This window comes from Chanodichthys erythropterus, chromosome 20, assembly GCF_024489055.1.
Source record: "Chanodichthys erythropterus isolate Z2021 chromosome 20, ASM2448905v1, whole genome shotgun sequence".
Taxonomy (NCBI): domain Eukaryota; kingdom Metazoa; phylum Chordata; class Actinopteri; order Cypriniformes; family Xenocyprididae; genus Chanodichthys; species Chanodichthys erythropterus.
This window is the reverse complement of record NC_090240.1, coordinates 27799438-27821543: the sequence shown is the minus strand read 5'-3', so window position 1 is coordinate 27821543 and position 22106 is coordinate 27799438. Positions and strand designations below refer to the sequence as shown.

The 22106-nt window shown below is 36.9% G+C and overlaps 1 protein-coding gene and 1 long non-coding RNA gene across 6 annotated transcripts; one reads left to right on the top strand and one right to left on the bottom strand.

The window, feature by feature from the left end:
- Positions 1–1375: 1375 nt before the first annotated feature.
- Positions 1376–9506, bottom strand: nucks1b (nuclear casein kinase and cyclin-dependent kinase substrate 1b). The gene is made up of 8 exons (XM_067371295.1): positions 9071–9506; positions 7190–7239; positions 6891–6945; positions 6572–6600; positions 6353–6484; positions 3177–3347; positions 2927–3067; positions 1376–2760 (listed from the first exon to the last, which is right to left on the bottom strand). The coding sequence occupies exons 1-8, from the start codon at positions 9085–9087 to the stop codon at positions 2447–2449; spliced, it is 909 nt and encodes a 302-aa protein (XP_067227396.1). The 5' UTR covers positions 9088–9506; the 3' UTR covers positions 1376–2446.
- Positions 9507–12338: 2832 nt separating this feature from the next.
- LOC137009359 (uncharacterized) lies at positions 12339–17872 on the top strand. 5 transcript variants are annotated; one of them, XR_010892874.1, is made up of 8 exons: positions 12339–12744; positions 13806–13911; positions 15835–15921; positions 16307–16408; positions 16501–16630; positions 16832–16884; positions 16973–17027; positions 17166–17872. It is a non-coding gene; the product is annotated as an uncharacterized lncRNA (long non-coding RNA). The 5 variants fall into 5 exon arrangements; XR_010892872.1 differs by having other exon boundaries at positions 12341–12744; positions 13806–13914; XR_010892873.1 differs by lacking the exon at positions 15835–15921 and having other exon boundaries at positions 12344–12572; positions 12674–12744; positions 13806–13914.
- The last annotated feature ends 4234 nt before the right edge of the window (positions 17873–22106 follow it).

Here is a 22106-nt window from a genome sequence, read left to right as displayed (position 1 = left end):
TGATCCATGATATATTTTAGTGATATTTGTGAATTGTATTTCTAAATGTTTCGTTAGCATGTTGCTAATGTACTGTTAAATGTGGTTAAAGTTACCATCGTTTCTTACTGTATTCACGGAGACGAGCCGTCGCTATTTTCATTTTTAAACACTTGCAGTCTGTATAATTCATAAACACAACTTCATTCTTTATAAATCTCTTCAACAGTGTGTAATGTTAACTTTAGCCACGCAGCATAGCCTCAAACTCATTCAGAATCGAATGTAATACATCCAAATAAATACTATACTCACATGATCCGATGTATGCAAGCAGCATGCATGACGAACATCTTGTAAAGATCCATTTTGAGGGTTATATTAGCTGTGTGAACTTTGTTTATGCTGTTCAAGGCAAGCGCGAGCTCTGGGGGCGGGGAGCATGAGAATTAAAGGGTCCGCAACCTATATATCGGTGCATAGTTAATGATGCCCCAAAATAGGCAGTTAAAAAAATGAATTAAAAAAAAATCTATGGGGTATTTTGAGCTGAAGCTTCACAGACACATTCAGGGGACACCTTAGACTCATATTACATCTTTTTAAAAAAAGTTCTAGGGCACCTTTAATTTCAATCCAAGCAGATTTCAATGCAGCGAATCTGCATGACCAACTTGAACCCGTGGAAAAATCTTGCAGACTCGAAATTCCCATTTGCTTGTTTCTTCTTTAAATGACTGGATTTTGCCCATGAAAATTCGTCGAAAGGTAAATATAGTCACACTTTAAAAGGGTAAACAAGGTCCATTTGTTTAAAGCACAGCTCACACATAACTCTCTTTCAAACCAAGCAGTTTTCTGTTGTTCAACACGGTAAATGTGACCATACCGTAAACCAGTATTTTGCTTGAGATGACATTGAATTATGCACTGCCGAGAAATCCTCTAAGAATGCTAGAGGTCATTGCCACACTTTTAGCATTAAAATAACACAACTTTCAGTCTTATTGCTCAGCTGAACTCTTCCAGAAAGATCTCTAGATCTTATTCACATGTAAGAATAAAAGATTCACAGTAGTATTTCTCTCAAGCTATTGCTTTGATTGCATGTGTGATCTTAACGATATTCCGCCATTCTGGGAAGTAGCTACAGTCTTCGTTATAAAGGACAGCATGAAGGAGACGTAACAACATAAAACACAGCGAGAGAGCAATCTTCACTCCATATAAAATCAGGTGGGAACTGTGATTCAGCTACATTCATCATCCAGCACTTGAGGAACACATCTTGATGCGAGTCTTTAATCTGAAAGGGGCTAATTAAATAAGTATGATGTCATTTCCATTATAGTCTAAGAAAACAAAAAGTTAAGAACAGGTCACTTGATTTCTTTAAAGATACATTTTATTTTTCCTTGTAAAACAAATTTTACAAAAATCAGAATAGCGTAATTAAAACAAACATTTATTTTGGATAAATTATGATATAGACTGAAAGGCTACAGATTAGGATGGAGATACACGCAATAAAAATAGTCATATGAAGCTGAGAAAGCTATGGATGGTGTGCACTGAATTCAGCTCGTTTTTACCATTCTAATGGCTCAACGGACTGCATTTAAAAAGGCATCTATAAGCATCAAAATATTCTTAAAAAATGCACACATGAAGCATCACAGAGGTCAATAATAAGGTTTTCACTAGCACACTTCTGACATCACTCATTCTGAGCCCGAGACTCCACCCACCGACGTACTTCGCACCACGTACATGAAAGCATGCCAACCATGAAAGAGGTTCAGTACAACCATAGAAAAAGTCATCTTAGTTCAAATGCTCAGACAGGAAAAAGCTGATTTACTAGACTGAATCAAGAAATAACTGCACGGAAAGTGGGAGAAAGTAGCGTACTAGAGCTATGTAACGTACAGTTGACGTAGCAAGGAAATCACGTGACTGAACTGCAGCCACAACAATCCAGTGCAGTTCATGACGACAAGCGTATATGTTCATTATAAGCCTGTGTTTTCAACGGTAAATGCAGCTGGGATGAGATCATGTACATTAAAAGTCACAAAAATTAGTTTGTTTGGGAGTAAATGAGCAGTTACGTTCTTCAAATGCGTTTTGAAAAATTGTGAAGTACAGAGCCGACAGTATAATCTGTATTTTTTGGGCAAGTCGTTTTCGTCCTTTGTCGTACGTTGAAGGTCAACTATAACAAAACGGTTTCAGCAAAAAGGTTGCAAAGCTATAATTGAAACATCGATCAGGATAAGGCCAAACCGTACAGTTTTAGAATAGGTCTGATGATACTTTACAGATTTTGTTCGGAGATATGGTATTTACAAGCCGAGAGACATAACAAACATCCAAAACACTCTTTGAGTATTGTGGGAAATAAATTCTACTGCTCCTCGTTAAGAAAAACAGATAACAGACACGTTTCACCAGCAGGCGAAAGAGCTCAGTCTTCGCCTGATGGAGCTTCCTCCTCAGAAACATCGTCCTTTTCCTCTTTATCATTCTCATTTTCCTTCTCCTCCTCTTCCTCCTCCTCCTTTTCTCTGTTGTCATTGTTTTCCTCCCCTTCGGCGCCGCTTTCGTCATCCTGTGTCTTCTTGGGGGCGGGCGACTCTTTCCTGTCTTCCTCTTGCGCCTCTTCCTCTTCCTCCTTGTTGCTCTCGATATCTTCATCTTCGGCTTTAGGCGAGGCCTTTTTCACAACTCTCTTAACCTTCGTCTGACGTTTTCCTCTCCTCTTTTTTGGCCCTCGGGTCGCTGGGAGAAGATAATTGACTTAATTACTGTAACTGTGACAGTTAAAGGTAACTAGAGGAAGTTTGTAATTAATTAAAGCAGGAAGTGATTTATTACCAAGGCATTACTGTAGACCTTTTTTTGCAGACACAATCTGTAGTAATAGTAGGATTATGGGTGGCTTTACCTGTAGCCCTTATCTTGGGTTTAGGGGACTTCTTGTCTTTGCTTCTTCTGCTCACTTTCGAGTTCTTCCGTTTGGGTCGGCCATAATCACTGTCATCATCATCATCCTCAACCATGAAGTCTTCATCGCTGCCTGAGTCCTCTATGAGCAGATGAGGGAAAGTATAAAATATCAAGTATCTCACGGTTAGCTAATGTGCGAATGTCAATGTTCTTGAAATAGTTTGACTCTGACATAATACTGTTTGTACCGCCAGTGTAAACGTCACTGTCATCTTCCTCCTCCTCTTCCTCTCCCTCCTCATCCTCACTTCCTCCGTCCCCAAGAAGAATCTCCCTCTGTTTGGACGCAGCTTTAGTGGCAGCCTGACGCACCTGCCGGCCCTTCTTCCTCACAACTTTTCCATCATCGTCACTGTCATCTGTGTGTCAAAAGAGCAGATACGTGGTTAATTAACACAAGCTGAAGGTTTGTTAAAATTATGCATTAATATGCAAAATGCATAAATATTAAATCACAACACAGGCATGAAAAAATTAACTGCGCTTTTGCTTAAGTGAATAAGAGCAAGTTAATTAGCAGATGAGAACAGACTGACATTGTAAAAAGGAACAAAAGAATAAAATTGCATTTTAATAGCATAAAAGCAAACAAACAAGTGCATGAAACTGAAACACTTTTATATACATGTTATATACAGTTTAATAAAAATAAAATACTAATCACTGCCTATATGGCTACTGCAACGATTAATCGTTTGCAAAATAAAAGACTGTGTTTATGTAATATATATGTGTGTGTTCTATGTATAATAATTATCTATATATAAATACACACACATTCATGTATATATTTAATATAAAATATTTATGTTTATACGTAATATAAAATATATAAATATATATATTTATAATACATGCATATATTTCTAAACTTTATACCTGTATGTGTGTGTATTTATATATACATAATTATTATACACAGAACACATATATATATTACATAAACACAGACTTTTATTTTGCAAACGATTGATCGCGCATTAATCGTTGCAGCCCTACTACTGACAGATTAAAGTTTGTGAGCTGGGTAGGCATGTGACGGTATCAAATTTTCATGTTGCGATTAATTGATGAAGCTTTCATCACGGTATACGGTATAATCACGATATTAAAATTAAGTTGCAAAACCATTTTTGTCATAGTTTAACAGGTTTAAGGGGACGTTCACACAGAACGCGTTTTTCTATTCCAATGCGCTACTTTCCCATTGTTTTTCTATGTAAACACGCGCTTGACGGACGTGCATGACCGCTACGCTCGCGTCTCGCGTTTTTTGCAGCGCCTCTCACATGAGCGCCCCGTTTTTAAGACGCCGTGTCAAGTTAAAAGAATTTCAACTTTTACATGCATCGCCGCTCATCAATGTCAGTTCCAAAACAGTGGACCAATCAGAAGAACTCGGAGGCGGGGCAAGCGTTGCGAGCTTCTGTTTACAGTAGCAAGTTGGCATGACATCTGTTTTATATGACGGCAACATGGCGGAGGGGGGCGCTCATTATTATCTTATTTTCTTTTTTTCCATGTCAAAACTTGTATCTGTCAATTCTGCTGTTTGCCTATTTCTATTATTTCCGTTATTGTCGTTATTGCCTCACGTCTCAAAAGCGCGTCTCGAGACCCTCGCGTTCTATGCTGCGCTTTTTTTAAAACCACTCCTGAGCGCTTTTAGACGCAAAGACGCGTTCTGTGTGAACGGCCCCTAAGAACTCTTTTTGTAATAAAACAAAAACAACTCTGACTGAAATTTTTAAACAGATTAAAATGCAAAAGAATTAGGCTATGAAGAACAACAGATAACACTTTACTCTATTTAATGCATTAACTAAGATTGAGCAGTAGCTACATTTGTTACAGAAAGTGTTATTTTTTGTTAATGTTAGTTTAGAAACACAACTGATCATTGTTAGTTTTATATCAGGTCCATTAAATAAGTTATTTAGATTTTAGTAACGTTATTAAACAGTAAATAAGAAATTAACATTAATTAATAATAATTAATACTTTATAAGTATTTTTATTGTCAGTTTAGTGATAATGAATTAACATGTTAACTAATGAAGCTGTATGTTTTTAAAGTTTTACTGAACAATAACAAATAATCAGAACATTTCTAATCATTAAGGCATGTTGTAGTCCAGATTAAAATATAAAAATGTTTAGGATTGAAAATAAATATCCTTTTAAGTCTTTTTTAAGTATTCAGTATTTGGTGCTGTAATGAACAACACTGAGATTACAAAAAAATGAATGGCTGTTTGAAGCATTTTAAAAACTTCACTAGCGCAGTTACTTTGTTTGCACGGTTTCCGTGGTAACCGCTGCACGCTGCTGTTCCATCAGCGCCCTCTGCTGTCAGAGAGTGAACGCACACTTTCATTCAGCTCGTCTCCTTCACTGGTTCCGCCATGTGCTTCTCGTGCAGGTTGGGATTGTTTACATCTGAGCGCGTGTACTTTTGACGCAGAATACAGCGGTGTTGTGCATTTTATACGATTGATGTGTCATTGCCTTATAAAAAAATAATAATTGGTAATAAATTATTATTTACGGTATTCTTAAGTGCCGACGATTACAATATCGTGCATATTCATTATCGCCATTTATCGCATTACCGAATATCGGCACAAGTCTAGAGCTGGGATGTTTGTACTTAAAGTAATAATCATTAGTCATTAATCATTAATAATCAAGTCATTAATTACTCACCCTCATGTCGTTCCAAACCCATATGTCTTTAATTCAACTTCAGAACACAAATGAAGATATTTCTAATGAAATCTAAGAGATTTCTGTTCCTCCACTGAAAGCGTCGAGTTTACCCAAAACTCTGACGCTTCAAAATTTTTTAAAAAAGAATTTAAAATAAATCCATTTGAATCAAGCGGTTTAATGCAAGTCTTCTGAAGAGACACGTTCGCTCGAACAGATTTAATTTAGTCTTTTATTCACATATAAACATAGATCAGTGAACGTACCATGGAGCACTCAAAAATGGTGACATTGAAATTGATTAATTAATTGAATGAGTAATTGATGTCATAATTTCATTTTTGTGTGAACTAAACCTTAAACATTATACACTACCAGTAAAATGTTTGACCACACTTTTTGGACCACACGATTTTGGATGTCCAAATTTTTACTGAATAATTAATTGGGGGAAAAAACCTTGAGGCAATATTTACTTAATTGTCACTTGAAGAACATGTCATTGTTTTTATACATATTGTGCATTTATATTTTTAATAAAGAAGCTAAAATAAGAAAATTTAAAAGGTAAAGTGTCAAATGTGCACAGAAAGTAGTTATCAAAGGTGAATGAATGTAATGAATGAAGCAGTCACACGGTCTATACTGGTAATACCTGCAGCCCTTTTCCGTTTAGCTGTTGCCTGTCTCCCCCTGCTGGCCTCTTTAGCATCAAAATCACTGTCACCACCATCATCCTCCTCTTCCTCATCCTCCCCATAGTCATTATCATCATCACTTAAATCCTCTGGAATATGGGGATGGAAAAGCATTTTGTTAGAATATTCAGTAACTGAATAAAAAATATATAGTAAAAAAATAAACTTAGACTTACTCTTGTGGTCCTTGACTCGAGAATCATCACTACATAGGAAGAGATAAAACATTTATTTTAAGTGATATATAAGATAATTCAGACAAAATACAACCCCTATGAATTTAAACATAACTAATAGAGTAATGAATATGCATGCAGCTCATAAATAACGTTCCAAATGGAGGAAGCTAAAATAAATGCATGCAAATTTGACAGTGGTGCTTAAACTGAAATATCACACTTTTACAACCGCAATTTATTATTTTTGCTTTCATTACTATCTTAGATACAACATATTTACTACTTAAAAATATTATAACTAATCAAAGAGACTGACCTGCGTTTTACAGAAGTTTTCTCAGGTCGTTCCGATTCTTTTCCAAATTCCTCATCTGTATCAAGTCATTCAGGTTATAAAAGAGCATGACTTCACAGCACATACAACACTGCATCTTCTGCAGCACGGTGACATTATTTAACATTAAAGATCTTTTTCAATTATTATGTTTTTAAGTTTGTAATAATTTCCATAACTTTTCTAAGCCTGGAAGAAAACACATTTAAAATTCCGTAACCCTGTTAAATGGGACACAATGGTGAGGTGTGCAACAGGATGTTTGCATTAGAGGAACTTACCTGCGTCATCAGACTCTTGGAATTGTGCATAGTCGACAACCCTTTTATTCCTGTGCACAAAGAACATGAAAGCAAAAATAAATGACCCACAAGAGAACAAACATGAATGCAATTTGCTTATAAATCATTTATCATTAATTAAGCATTCTTATTTGTATGTAATATTTAACTATTTATAAATTAAAAATGTTTTTTTTTTATTCATGTGCCCTGGTAATCTTTAATCGAAATAACTTTTGCTCCCTCTCGCAAGGACATCTCTCCTGTTCTCTGATGATGTGTTTACTGGCTTGAGGGCGGGACAAACATGTCACTCACATGACATCACATAGCAATAGCAAACCATCAAATCAATTTGACAAAAATCAGACAAAAATCAAGTCCCATCCTACTTTTTTTCATGTTCAAGCAGCCATTTCACTCGGATATGTATCACAATAGAGAAGAAAAGACTATTGCAACTTCTGATTCATGCCAACTTTAATATTTAATATCTTATTACACCATATTAATGAACTTACATTGCAACATCAATAACCATAAAATAATCAATGAAGCTAAAACAGCTGATTGTTTACTTTTTAATGTGGGAGGAACAAAAGAACATTTATCAGAACTTTTGCTTTTGGTTGAAGTGCATTTTTTGTTTAATGCATATATATTTTTAATTAGTCTTAGCTCAAATGAAAACTGGCAGCACCAACCCACCTGTTGGAAACTATATATAAATAATAATAAACTGACCTGAATGCAGCAGAACTTCTCTTCAGGCTTACAAAAACTAAATCATATGAATCTAAAAATAAATAAAATCATATTCTAAATGCTTGCAGATTTTTGTATTCATTCTCCATATGGCAACAGTGCTGTCACTCCTCTTATTTAAAGCAGTGGTGAAGGGGCAGAGGAGACAGGGGTGCCATGTTGGAGTAGGTTAATTGCCATGCCAACAGCAGCAGTGTGGGGAGGGACTGTGTTCAGATAGGGGCATTGAACTACAGGCCCTGCAGGTCAGACAATATTCAGGACCTGCTCAGTCCATAAATTATCCCGACGAAACCAGCATTCACTCCCTGCTCCGAGAGAGTTTGCATATTAATAATCCGGTTTACTGTTTGACAAATGATAAACAACATGTTGCAACTGTTAACGTCACTTGGCTTGAGCTTATGGGTTCATATCAGCGCTACGAAAAACAAGGGCACATTTAAATACATATTTAGCATAAAAAATATGTTTATTGCCCACTTATGGGACTTAAATGACCGAAACCAAATCCAAATCCAAGGTGCATTAATTACAAACACAAGTTTGCAGGAGAAATGGCTCAAGTCGTGTGTGTGAAATAATGGCGCGCATTGCGCTGGAGGAGTTTCACGCTGCGCTGCTGCTCAAACACACGCCGCCGCTAAACTAACACTAATGCTCACGGGGCTAACTGTGGAAAATACGGGAAACTTCCACCGCAGTATGCTATCAGCGTACCACATTTTCGTTAAATAACCAAAAAGCGATTTCCACCTTGTTTTGTGATAGTGCCTAGCTGGCTGGTTTTGAACAACATTAATTACCCACCAGCGAGAACTACTATCCCGCTTTTTTATTTGAAGCTGGCCGCTTGCGGTTAGCATAGGTGCGTCTGGGGATGTAGAGACCGACATTGCCATGTTTTAAATGAAAAAATACCCGTTAACGTATAAAGAGATCAAAATCTACGCGTTTACGCTTGATTTGTGCTGTTTTGGGAAGCTATGTAAACACGCGCAGAAAATGCTGGTTAGCCAGTTAGCATTTAGCAAACATGGAGAGACCCACATACAGATCACATCATGTGCGAACCTGTGATTACTGTAAAGCTACAGAGAAACAAAACGCACTTACCTTGAAGGTCTCGCCATTCTGCAGACAGATTGAGAGACTTTTGCTTTTCCAAACTACAGTTTTATTTGTAAACCCAGGTGCTGGCTTGCAGTGTTGGCTTTTTGCAGCTGAAATCCAGGTGTCTCCTGCTGCTGGAAAGCGCTTTCGGTAGCACGGAGCTGTGCGAAACTACCTAGATGCAATGCAAACTGCACTAAAGACGCGCAAATGTGTGCGATCTAGAGCATCTGCTCTCGCGCCGCGTTTTTCTGTTAGGGTAGAAAATGGAGAAATGTTGAAGTTGATCCACAGGCCGGATTGACCTGGTTAAGCCTGCTGTCGAATAGTAGCTAACTAATTAGCCACTGCCTGGCCTGCCAGCCAGGAATCTTTTATGAGTAAAAGTGGGATGGGAGTCTGAAGAACGCAAGATGCCCGCAAACCAGGATTGGATGACCACACTCAGCAACAGTCCTTTACTACCCACTCTTTCACACAGAAAGACGGTTAATCAGCTGATTAGATTATTTTATTTGAACTATTTCCAAATCCAGTTTAGTCAGTTATTACCATGAGATAACGAAGCTAGACTCATTTAATCGTTGTAATAAACATACTAAAGATTTAGGGCTGTTTCCAACATAGCCAGAGTAAATAAAGACATATTTAAACTGATTCATGAGGTTAAACAGAGATGGCTGATGTAGCAAATGTTGGAGGCAACAGGTGTGTAATGCTGTTTTATTTCAAAAACACTGTCTTTCTTCTCATTATTCAGTGTTAGGCCTGCTAAAACACACAAACAGTGATGTTAACAAGGCATAATCTGTTTTTTCTTCCAGGTTTTCATGTTTATTAGTAGAATGTAGATTAAGCACTATAAGTGCTTTTAAGAGGGGTCAGGGTTCAAAAAGCATACTCGGATAGAAAGCGCTTAATAGGCCATGGCCAGTCTTAACCAACACACTGTGAAACTGCTTGTCCTCACCATTAGATTCATAAATCGAACCAGTTATTACTGCTGAAATATAGGGATAGTTCACCCAAAAATGAAAATTCTGTCATCATTTACTCACCCTCAAGTTGTTCCAAACCTGTATGAATTTCTCTGGAACAATGTCAGTAAACAAACAGGTCTTGTCCCCCATTTACTACTATAGTAGGAAAAAGAAATACTATGAAAGTAAATGGGGGGTAAAATGTTTGGCTACTGACATATCTTCCTTTGTGTTCAGCAGAACAAAGAAATTCATACACAGGTTTGGAACTACTTTAGGGTGAGTAAATGATGACAGAATGTTTATGTTTGGATGAACTATCCCTGTAAGCATTGAGTTACATGGACATTTAGCAGAGAATTAAAATGAAAAATCTTTTTTAAGATAAATTGTGTACTATGCAAATATAAATAAAATATAATAAAGTTCTTAAGGATGTTGAATTTATTTTAAGTTTCATTGAATTTGCTATAATTTCTAAACATATGAATGTCTTTGAGTTGATTGCTTGCCAAAAAAAAAAAAAAAATGGAAAAACTAGGGTGGCACCCTTTCAAAAGGTAGGAACTTGTAGGCTACATTGTAGGTACTAAAATATGTACCCTTAAGTACTATGGTGTAAATAAGGTATAATAATGAACTTTTTGAAAGGTTACTGCCCCAGTGACAGCTGTTTTGTAGCTTTTTTCTACTTTATATTCGCACATTCGGACATCCGTATTGTTAATCACACTACATTGGACATTCAGTGGACATTCACAAGTAAATATGCCATTAAAACAGTACTTGCCTGTTTTGATCGACTGTGAAAAAGTTTGTAAGTTGACAATAGTTTGTTGTCAATATCATGTCGCTGCTTAAAACTCGCAAACATTAATTTATTGCACATTTATTGAAAAGTCTGAATTCATCAGAAGTCCGAATGTGCGAATATAAAACCAGCTTTACCCAAGTCTTTTTTTCTGAGAGTGGTTAACAGTGTGTGGAATAATTGTTGATTTGAAAAAGAGTATATAAAAAAGGAGGATTATCTAAAATAAGCATTATCATATTTTTTCAGATAAACAGAAGCATATCTAAGATAGATTATGTCTTATTGTGTTATTTTGAGTTCATGTTTCTGGGATTGCAGCCTTTAAAGATTAATCTACCATCAGACAATTAAACTTCAAATTAAAATCAAACAATCTTTCATCTAACTCACACAATATAATAATCATAAGATGTAATACAATTATTATCTGGATATAACATTTTCATTAAGAGTACTTTTTGTTTTTTCTTTTGGTCTTTTTTTGATGGCTTGCTTAAAGAAAAATAAAACATACTGATTTTGTTTTTTTATTTTGGTCTTTTTTGATGGCTTGCTTAAAAAATAAAACATACTGAAATATCAGAAATACTGAGAATAAAATGTGCTGTGCAGATGACTCGGATCATGTACTGTACTGTATTTCAGTGTGTTGGTAACAACAACGGCACACCGGAAAGATTAAAACAAAATGTCTATTTAGCAATTATTTTGCACATACATTGTACAAATTTGTCATATGGTCATACAGTTTTAATGGTTAAAAGTAGCCTTATTAATAATTTTATGATGGATGTTTAGATTTTTAAGATTGGAAATTAGAGAAAAAGCTAAATATATGAATAAAATACAATGTAAAATAAATAATAAAGTCACAGTAAAAAAGTGATTGTGATCTTCATGGTCTATATGTACAAATAATTAAAAAAGACATAAACAAACGCACTCCGTTTGAGCTGCAGGTCAAGAGAGATAAATCTAAATATACATGAGATTTGACTGCACAAAACGTTTTTTAACAAGTTTTATTAAGTTTTATAACTTTTCGCAAGTGAGTGTGCAGTCAAATCTCATGTATATTCTATATGTACAAATAATCAAAAAAGACAAACGCACTCCATCTGAGGTGCAGGTTGAGAGATAAATACATGAAATTTGACACACTCACTTGCAGAAAGTTTTTAAAAAAGTTTTATTAAGTTTTATAAAAACTTTTTGCAAGTGAGTGTGTGGTCAAATCTCACATATATTCTATATGTACAAATAATATGTAAGCAAGCCAACAAGCAAATGTATTTATTTATGTAGCACCTTTACAAACAACAGAAGTTGACCTTGCTTTAGCCTACAGCAAGGACACTCAAAAACTAAAGAATAAAAATAAGTTTTTAAATAGGCCTTAAAAGTGGCAATTGATGAGGCTGACACTGGCAGTATTCAGTTGTGATGTATGATTTATATTCTTACTTTTACCTGTTGTCTTCTTCAGATGGCCAGTAGTACATTACTGTCAGTATGAAACACTATTCTTCAGCCTCCCTCCAGCACATTCGCAAAGGGGAAAAATAAATCTGTCAAATTAAACGGCGCTTAAAATGTGTTACGGGTCTCCAAGTGGCGATAGTTAAAAGGTGAGCATTTTAACTCTGACAAATGCACCGCCGCAAAGCAGGCTGGGTACAAACGCAGAAAGTATGGCGGAAGAAGAAGAGCTGTAAGTGCTGCTGAGCACAGATGGGTTTATTACGACATTATTACACGGATATTTGGTCGTATGCAAGCTTGTGTGAACATTCTCTTATTCCCTCTTTTTAGGCAGAAGAAAAAAGGGAGAATAGCGGCGCTGACTGAGAAGTTACAGATGAAGTGAAAAAAGCTGGCTGCAGGTTTGAGGATTTCTCAGCACTGTCGAAATTCATCCTGTAACTGACTAATAAACAAAGCGAAGAAAGTAACTAGTATCTAACGACTAAGTGGATTTTATTTTGTGAAAGGCAAGACATTAGTAGTGAAGATCATTTGGAAGTGTTATGCTGCTAGGCTTGATAAAACAGTCAAAGTAATGAACTGTCACATTATTGTATGACGTGCAATATAATTAAGTCCGTTGGTTTTCATTAAGTGCAACACTGTCTGTGTTCAGACAAAACTGTCATTACAACCTAAATGACACCTGAGCATGTCATTTAGGATGTCATGGACATTGTTTCACTCAGAAGGAAAGACTATTGCAACTTCAGTTTCATGCAGACTTGAATTTGAAGAATATTGTATTGGCAATTCCACATCACAATTAGCCTTTCGCCGAGCCCCGCCCCCCTTAGTTACTGTTGCTTTGTCCGACAAGCCGTGGCGCTCTCACTCCACACGCAGTGAAAAATACATCGCGGAACAAAGAGGATACTGACCACACATCGACAGACAAGACAGAGCAGGTTACTTATGATGTTAAACAAAGTCCCAGCTTTCAAACCGTGTAGTTATTAAAGAAATTCAAACAATAAAAACCGTTTTGTTGCTCTTTAATGTGTCGTGACCATGGTCGTGACAGATTGCTCTCAGAATCTCTTCCTATTAGTCCATGAACATGAGAATGAATGTTGTTTCGAACGCGGAAAGATGTCAATACACACTATTTTTCAAGTTTAACTCCACCGAGGTGAATCTTTTAACTACTGGCTGCTTTGTCGGACAAAATGGCGGATGCGGCGTTCTGATTGGTTAGATCGCTTGTCAATCAAACTCCCGGCGAAAGGTCAATTATAATAATGTGGGTAAATTTTTTGTGAATTCACTATTTCAGTGCCAAAAATAAGTTTCATAGTTTTTCAGGTAACTTTTATCAATCATGCAATTCAGAAATCAGCCACATAAAGTTTGTGTAGGTACCAGTATTGTTTTGCAATATATTCACCACATGTACTTCAAATGTTTTTTGTTTTTCTAGTATGGCAGTTGGAGGTTGCAGCATTGGTGACTGGGTTGGCTGCTGGAGTCCGAAACTTCTGGAGAAATCTGGCCCTTTCACACACCCAGACTATGAGCCTAGTGAGGTGGTGAGAAAAACGGTTCTGCTTACTTTTTAAATACTTTATATTCTTTATTTTTAAGTAGTAGTTTGTAATATTTGGGTGTTTTTTTTCCTCATTTTATAAGACACTCCAGTTTCTTTTAAAAACATGCAAAATCTTGGCCATGTTGTGGATATAGACATCAATGATGTCTCCAACCTCAATAGACCGTTTCTCTTTAGGTACGACTATGCATTTTGAAACAGATATCTGAGTTTGTTGGCAGCCACATTATTTTATTTTAATTATGCTTAATTTTGGACGTTTAAAGCAGATGTGGCAGCTAAGGTTATAAACCAGCGTATTCTTGGATGTAATGTTATACTGTATCCTATAACACAACGTGCTTTAATTTCTTTGCAAATTAAACAAAATATTTTATTTTCTTAATTTGATTTCAGACAATTTAAAAAAATTAAAGGTTTTGATGCTTCAATTTATAGACGTAATGTGCGTGCACCGAAATATTCAGGAGCACATAAACGTGTTGTCAACACTGCTCCGTGACTTTTATTAATAAGTTACCTTCACTTCTGAATTGCTACATTACTTAGCAACAAGGTTGTAATGTTACTGTTTTTGAAGTAATCAAACTCACAGCTTCATTGTTAGTAGAGAGACACTGCACAGGTGCAGGTAATTCACACACACTCACACACACACACACACACACACACACACACACACACACACACACACACACACACACACCTCTCTCTCTAATAAAAAAAAATAAAACAATAAATGTAATCATACTGCACTACTTTATCTCTGTTTCTGATTTAAAGTGAATTCTAGATCTAACAAGTCGTAGCTGACAAAAATAGCTGTCATTTTTACCCTTCCAGTCAAATATTGCATCGCAAACATCAATAACAGCTTTAATTTGTCATTGTTGGAAAGTAATCATGGTCTGTGGTATTAACGGCGGATAATTCACAGCGGCTAGTTGCACATTACACAGTATGTAGTTTTTTTATGAATTAAAATAATATGTTATTGGGGAGAATTTTTACTTGACACTTGACATTGAGTTAACTGTGTCTTGTCATTTTATACACTGCCATTCGAAAGTTTGGGGTCAGTAAGAATTTTAATTTTTTTAAAAGAAATTAAAGAAATGAATACTTTTATTCAGCAAGGATGCATTAAATCAATCAAAAGTGACAGTAAAGACATTTATAATGTTACAAAAGATTAGATTTAAAATAAACTGTTCTTTTGAACTTTCTATTCATCAAAGAATCCTGAAAAAAAATGTTGTACACAAATATTTTGTACAATTGTAAACAATAAATGTTTCTTGAGCAGCAGATCAGCATATTAGAATGATTTCTGAAGGATCATGTGACACTGAAGACTGGAGTAATGATGCTGAAAATTCAGCTTTGCCATCACAGGAATAAATTACATTTTAAAATGTTTAGTAAACAGTCATTTTAAATTGTAATAATATTTCACAATATTACTGTTTTTACTGTATTTTTAATTAAGTAAATGCACCCTTGGTGAGCAGACAAAACTTCTTTTAAAAACATTAAAAATCTTACCGATCCCAAACTTTTGAGCGGTAGTCTATATATATATATATATATATATATATATATATATATATATATATATATATATATATATATATTCCGAATGTTTTGAATGTGTGAGAACACTCATTGACATATACACCCGACATATAACATCAGAGACATCAGAGCACATTTTCAGACCTCACCAACCGGATGCTCAAAGCAGTTGGACATAGTGGTGTATTAGAGGTAAAAAATGATACAAATACTGTTCGGTTTCTCGCACAAAGCGTTCATTTCGTGTCTTAGGACATTAATGTGTCGTCACGAGCCGCAGGGTTTAATTTGGATTTGTCTGTGCATGTTTTTTTTACTCTTATAGATGAAGTTCCCATTGACATGCATTATACGACTGACAGACCGCAATGGTTAGAGTTAAAAATCTACCTACAGCTTGGATGCCCTGGGGGTGAGCAGATAAACATCAAATTTTTATATTTGGGTGAACTATCCATTTAAAGGCTTCATTTAGACTGATTTGCGAACGTGGAACACGCATAAAAACAAGAGCCAATCATTGGCAATTATAATTAATCACATCCAATCATAGCGTGATGGAGGTACTGCCTCCTCTCATGTGACTTCATTCTCAATTACTCCCATCCCACCCCCCCAGTATATATACTGTATATTTTCCTAAGAAATAGGGAGGTTCCTTTTCAAGAATGTTATTCTATCAATGAGGATTTATTCGTAATTATGAGATCAGGACAGTTGTTTGACCCTGAAATGTTTGACGATGCATTGAATGGCTCTATGTTGAAGTGATAGGAAGAGTGTTAATGTGTCTGCAGATGCTGTTGCTCGGAACGGTGGTAACCTGAAGCATGTGTTCTAGTTTTTAGAGAGAGCAGCTGAGATTAACATCACTGGTTTCCCCTACAGACTCTCTCAAGGTAAAGCTGCACAAGCTGGACATATGTATCAGAGAAACCTCATGTGCACTTTCTTATAGACTATTATTAAGATGTTAATGCTTTTCTTTCAGGTGTGGTTAAACTCATCATCCCTGCTGTTGCATCCACAAATGCATTCATTGCTGGTATGGATTTTACCTGACAGGTCAGGAATCCCACCCCCCATTTTCAGCTGTCAGAAGTTTTTAAAATTGCTACAAGGTGAATCATCTACAAATTTTGACTCCATCTTTGTCATTGTTTTGACATTTGAAGTTTGTATTTGTAAATATGTATGCTGTGGCCTCAAGACTTCACAGAGAGACCTGAATATTTTGCAGTGACTGTCACAATAAGCTTTGGTGATTGCATTAAATATGCAATGGAAAGATGGTTTATCAGTTCTTATTTATTTTTTATTAGACAAATGAAGTCCCCAGCTATCACTGCAACACTTGAAGAGAAAAATAAAACAGGTAAGACAGTATAAGTATGCTAAAATTATGCCATATTCGTTATATTTCCATACTGCTTAGATATTAAGGTTTTATTTGCGTCCTTCAGACCATTACCTCAACTGAAGAAAGAACAAGACCCAATCTTTGCAAAACATTGAAAGGTGAGATCTTTTCCACTCATGAGAAACATACAAAAGCACAACTGAAATTAAACTACCGAACGGTCAGAAGGTTGCCAGCATTATCTGTTTTATTCAACATTCTTGTTAATGGTTTGCTTGTATGTGTTTTTGATGAAGAGCTGGGATTGGCTGATGGACAGAAGTTAGTTGTCGCTGATGTCACCACACCTCAGACTGTCCTCTTCAAGCTCAAGTTCACGTCATAAACATGCAGCATTAACCATGTACAAAATTAAATGAATGGCAGAGGTTCCTCAAACTCACCTGTAACCGTTTCTTTGCAAATTATACCTATTGTAAATGTTCCTTATCTTTATATAAATAACTCCTTTCATGTTTAGAGTCTGTTTGCTTTGTGCTTCAGTCATGTTTTGTTTTCACTTTATCATTCATGAGGAAGGTTGTCATTTTATCAACCAACAATCAACAGATCCAGACAATTTTAAGATTATGTAAGGATGATGAGACCTGTACCACAGAGCAAGTTTAGCCATTACTTCATGTCAGGTGATGCAATAACTAATAATGTGCAATAGCTTTGTTACAGTATTTATTAAGTGCAACTGTTTATTGTTAGTTCATCTTAGCAGGTACATTAAATAATAACATTAACAGACAACTTTAAGATTAATAAATGCTTTAGAAGTCATTTTTTATTGTTTTTGTTAACTGTAGTTACTAATGTTAACAAATGGATACTTACTGTAAAGTGTTCATATTTGTCTCTTTTTAGTGGTTTGCTGTTTAGTCTTGTAATATGTGTTTTAAGTTAATGTACATAGGCTACATATTATTTTAGCGTTTGTTTGTGAATGAATTTGCCTTATAATAAAAGCCTTTTCTGAAGTTGTTTGACGTTTTTACAATTTTATTTTTCAGTTAAATATAAGGAAATGATGGGTAGTTTTGTAGCTATTTTACTATTGAAAAAAAAAAAACCCTATTTGTTTGTGTTTAAATATTGTAAAATATGCTTTAAGGTTACTTGTTTATATTTCTGTCTCTTAATTGTTAATGTCTGCACAAAATGGTTTGTTGATGGGAATCTCACACAGCCAGACTTCAGCAGATTCTGTTCTCAGTGAAGCGCTATTATGACGCGATGATGCAGCAGGTATATATGAACAAACTGAACTAGAATTCTCTGTTGGGTGATTTGGCGATTGATGCGGTTGGTGTTTTTGGTGCGGTTGGCGAGTTTTTACAGTTATTGAATTTCTCTGATTATTGATTTTCGGTTTTTGACTCTCTTTCGAACTTTGACTATCGGCTTTGGATTCGCGACACATTTTGATTCTCGGTTTTTGACTCCTTTCTGTTTTTGACGCTCGATTTTTGACTTCTTTGGATTCCCGTTTTTGACCCTTTTCTGGTTTCGACTCTCGGCTTCGGACTCTCCTCTGATTGGTTAACAACTCGGCGACTGAAAAACGCCGATCCTTTCATTGAAATGGGAGTGTTGGGAGTTTTATCAGTGTGTGTAAGTATGCAATATACACAACACAGCAGAGTAAGGGCGTCTTTGCGTGATTACAGTGATTACAGGAAGGGTTTTTAGACGCAAAGACGCGTTCTGTGTAATTTTGACATGGGAAATAAGAGAATAATGGCTATGGCCTCCTCCGCCATGTTACCGTCAAATAAATCGGTTGCCATAGAATTGAATCCTCCATATCATGTAAAATCTGTTATGTGTAAGTTATCCCCAATTTTTATTTGGTTGGTTGTTTGTCTTTTTTATGTTAAATGTCATTGTATGTTTTTCTGAAAATTGAATAAAAAAAAATTAAAAAAATCAGTTGCCATGCCAACTTGCTACTGTAAACAAATGCACGCAACGCTTGCCCCGCCTCCGAGGTCTTCTTATTGGTCCACTGGCGCTGCGTGTAAAAGTTGTATTCTTTTAACTTGACATGGCGTCTTAATAACGCGGCGCTCATGTGCTCATCCTTTTTTCAGTTTTGTTTTCATGATCAAGTATTGAAATTAACAAACAATATTATGTAAATTTGTGTTAATGTACATGGAGAAACGTTATAATAAATGTAATATTTCCTGACTATACATTTTGTTACTAAAATGCGCACTTGTTTGACAGCTTCATGTGAGCTTATTTTCTTCAGTATTTCCCAGTAAACCTTTCTGATTTGTTTGTTTCCCCTGAACTTTTGCCTTGTGCAGCTGGAAACACAGAGAGCTGTGTTTGGTGTCCCCCTGATCGGCCTGAGGAGGAGTGGACAGATGAGGCAGGGTCTTCCTCTAGCGCTCGTGCACACAGTGGAGTTTGTGGAGAAGCATGGTGAGTGTTGTGTGAATGTACAGTATTTGACAGTGTTTATCGCTGTTTGCCACTTGTATGCTGAGATTGTGTGTATTTGTAAAATGTGTGTTTGTGTTTAGGTCTCAGAGAGAGTGGCCTGTTCAGGGTTGGCGGGAAAGTGAAACGCTGCCAAGAATTGAGGAAAAGTTTTGATCAAGGAGTCGTTCCGGAGTTTGACAGTGAGGATATTCCTACTCTTGCCTCATTACTGAAACTTTTCCTCAGGGAATTACCTGGTGGACTTATTCCAGAGCCACACAGGACACAACTGCTGAGTGTGTTCAGGGGTAAGTGAAGCTGGGGTGGTGATGAGTGAGCATTTTGGGTACTTTCTGCACAACAAAACTGATTGATCAAATTCTTCGATGTATCTTGCAGATTCAAAAGAGGAAGAAATGAATCAGGCTTTGAGGACAATCCTGAACAGTCTTCCTGAGGAACATTTTAACGTCCTCTGCTACCTGTTGTTCTTCCTGTCCCGTGTGGCTGCCGAGAGTGATCTAAATCTTATGACATCCAAGAACTTGTCAATAGTTTTTGGACCCACCATCTTTCAGTAAGTGTATTAAAACTCTGTATTCAGTTCATATAGTCTGTACTTCAAAGCACATTACAACGTAACTCAAGGACTGAGGTTTCTAGAATTACACACATACCTTTTCAGGATTTTTTGAGATACAGAGACCCGTCTGATGGAGCTGTCAATCATAAAAAGAAGATGGGTGTCTGGCGTATATAGTAATGTGACACGTTTGTTATTTGTGTGAACAGCGTACCTCTCAGCCCCACCATGGTTGAGGAACAGGGGCTGTGTAATGCTTTGACAGAGCACCTGCTGAACAACCTGAAACATTTGCTGCCAAACATGTACCCTCATGTGTCCACCAGCAACACAGCAGTGAGCTTATACTGTGTTATAAGTTTGTTTAAAATGATGGTGGCATCTGTGTGTGGCTGGGTTTATCAATTTGATCAGAACATCGTTAAGCTGTTACTATTAGTCACTGCTAGTGTGTAAGAGTGGAACTGATAATATGTAATTCTTTAGTTTTGTATATGTATGAGAGAGATTGAAAATGCTTAGAAATGTGTTTGTGTGTTTAAGGAGGCAGGGGACTGTCACTGGACAGATGAAGAGTGTGTCCAACAGCTGCCACTCACAGAAATCAGGTACATATGCTGAACACAAACTCACACACGCATGCAGATCTGTGTTGTTGGCAGACAGTTGTTGATCAAGTGTATTCACACATACAGTAGGATGCTGGTTATTACGAGTTTATTATAAATCATTTATTGTATTGTGTGCTTGTCAGTCCATCTTAATGTTTGCTCTGTGTATGTATTTTCCAGATCAGAGCTACCTAAAATTGGACGACTTGGGCGATTGAGAAAAAGATTAAGAAGTTTTGGAAGAAAGTTTTGCTCATGCTTTGGCAGGTACTCAGAAAAATCTTTATAAAAAAAATTATGTCAGAATGAGAAAGAGACTGATCTGGTTGTTGTCCTGTTCATGTGTCTATATGAAGTTTAGAAATGAAGTTTTACTGTAAATAAGATTAGATGCAATTAAGTTAAGATATAGATATAGTTAGATTTAGTTCTACAGGTAATGAATGTGAATAATCATGATTTGTTTTCTTTCTTTTTTATACTTTCATCACATAGTAACAAAATAGAGAATGGAGAGGTCTCTGCATGAATGGAGACCTAGACGTAGGATAGTAGAAGATAATTGGGTCCATGATCCTGACTACAAGACACTGCGATCATTAAGGGTCACTGGAAGACAATGAGGCCAGTGAGGGTCACTGCAATACATTGGGACCGGCATCGCAAGACACTGGGGTCAGTAAAGGTCACTTGAAGACATTGGGGCCGGTGAGGGTCACCAGAAGACATTGGGGCCAGAGAGGGTCACCGGAAGACACTGGGGTCAGTAAAGGTCACTTGAAGACCTTGGGGCCAGTGAGGGTCACCAGAAGACACTGGGGTCAGTGAAAGTCACCACAGAGCACTGGGGCCGGTGAGGGTCACCGGAAGAAATTGGGGCCAGAGAGGGTAAACAGAAGACACTGGGGGCGGTGACCCTCACCGTGAAACACTAGGGCTGGTGAGGTCTCCACAGAGCACTGGGGCCGGTGAAGGTAACCGCAAGACACTAGGGCAGGTGAGGGTCACCAGAAGACATTGGGGGCAGTGAGGGTCACCCCACAGCACTGCAGCCCGTGACCCTCACCACAAGATACTTGGGCAGGCGAGGGTCACTTGAAGACATTGTGGCCGGTGAGGGCCACCACACAGCACTGGGGCTGGTGAAGTGCAAGACACTAGGGCAGGTGAGGGTCACCAAAAGACATTGGGTGTGGTAAGGATCACCGCACAGCATCGGGGCTGGTGAAGGCAACTGCAGGATACAAGGTCTGATGAGGGTCACTGGAAGACACTGGAGCTGGTGAGAATCACCGGAAGGCACTGAAGATGGTTGTTACATCTCCATTAGATGAACGTGTACTGCAATAAACAACGATACTGACACGAGCCTTGTACAACGCAAATTTACTATCTGTTCATTGGTATACAGATGACATTCAGGGCATACTGCGCATGTGCCATAAAACAGAGCATCAGTACGGGGTGTCGTAAGAACAATGTACAATGCTTGAAATGCAATACACAACAATGGTGATGGACGACAGCAGGTGTAATTATGAAGAGACAGACAAGACAGATGCTGA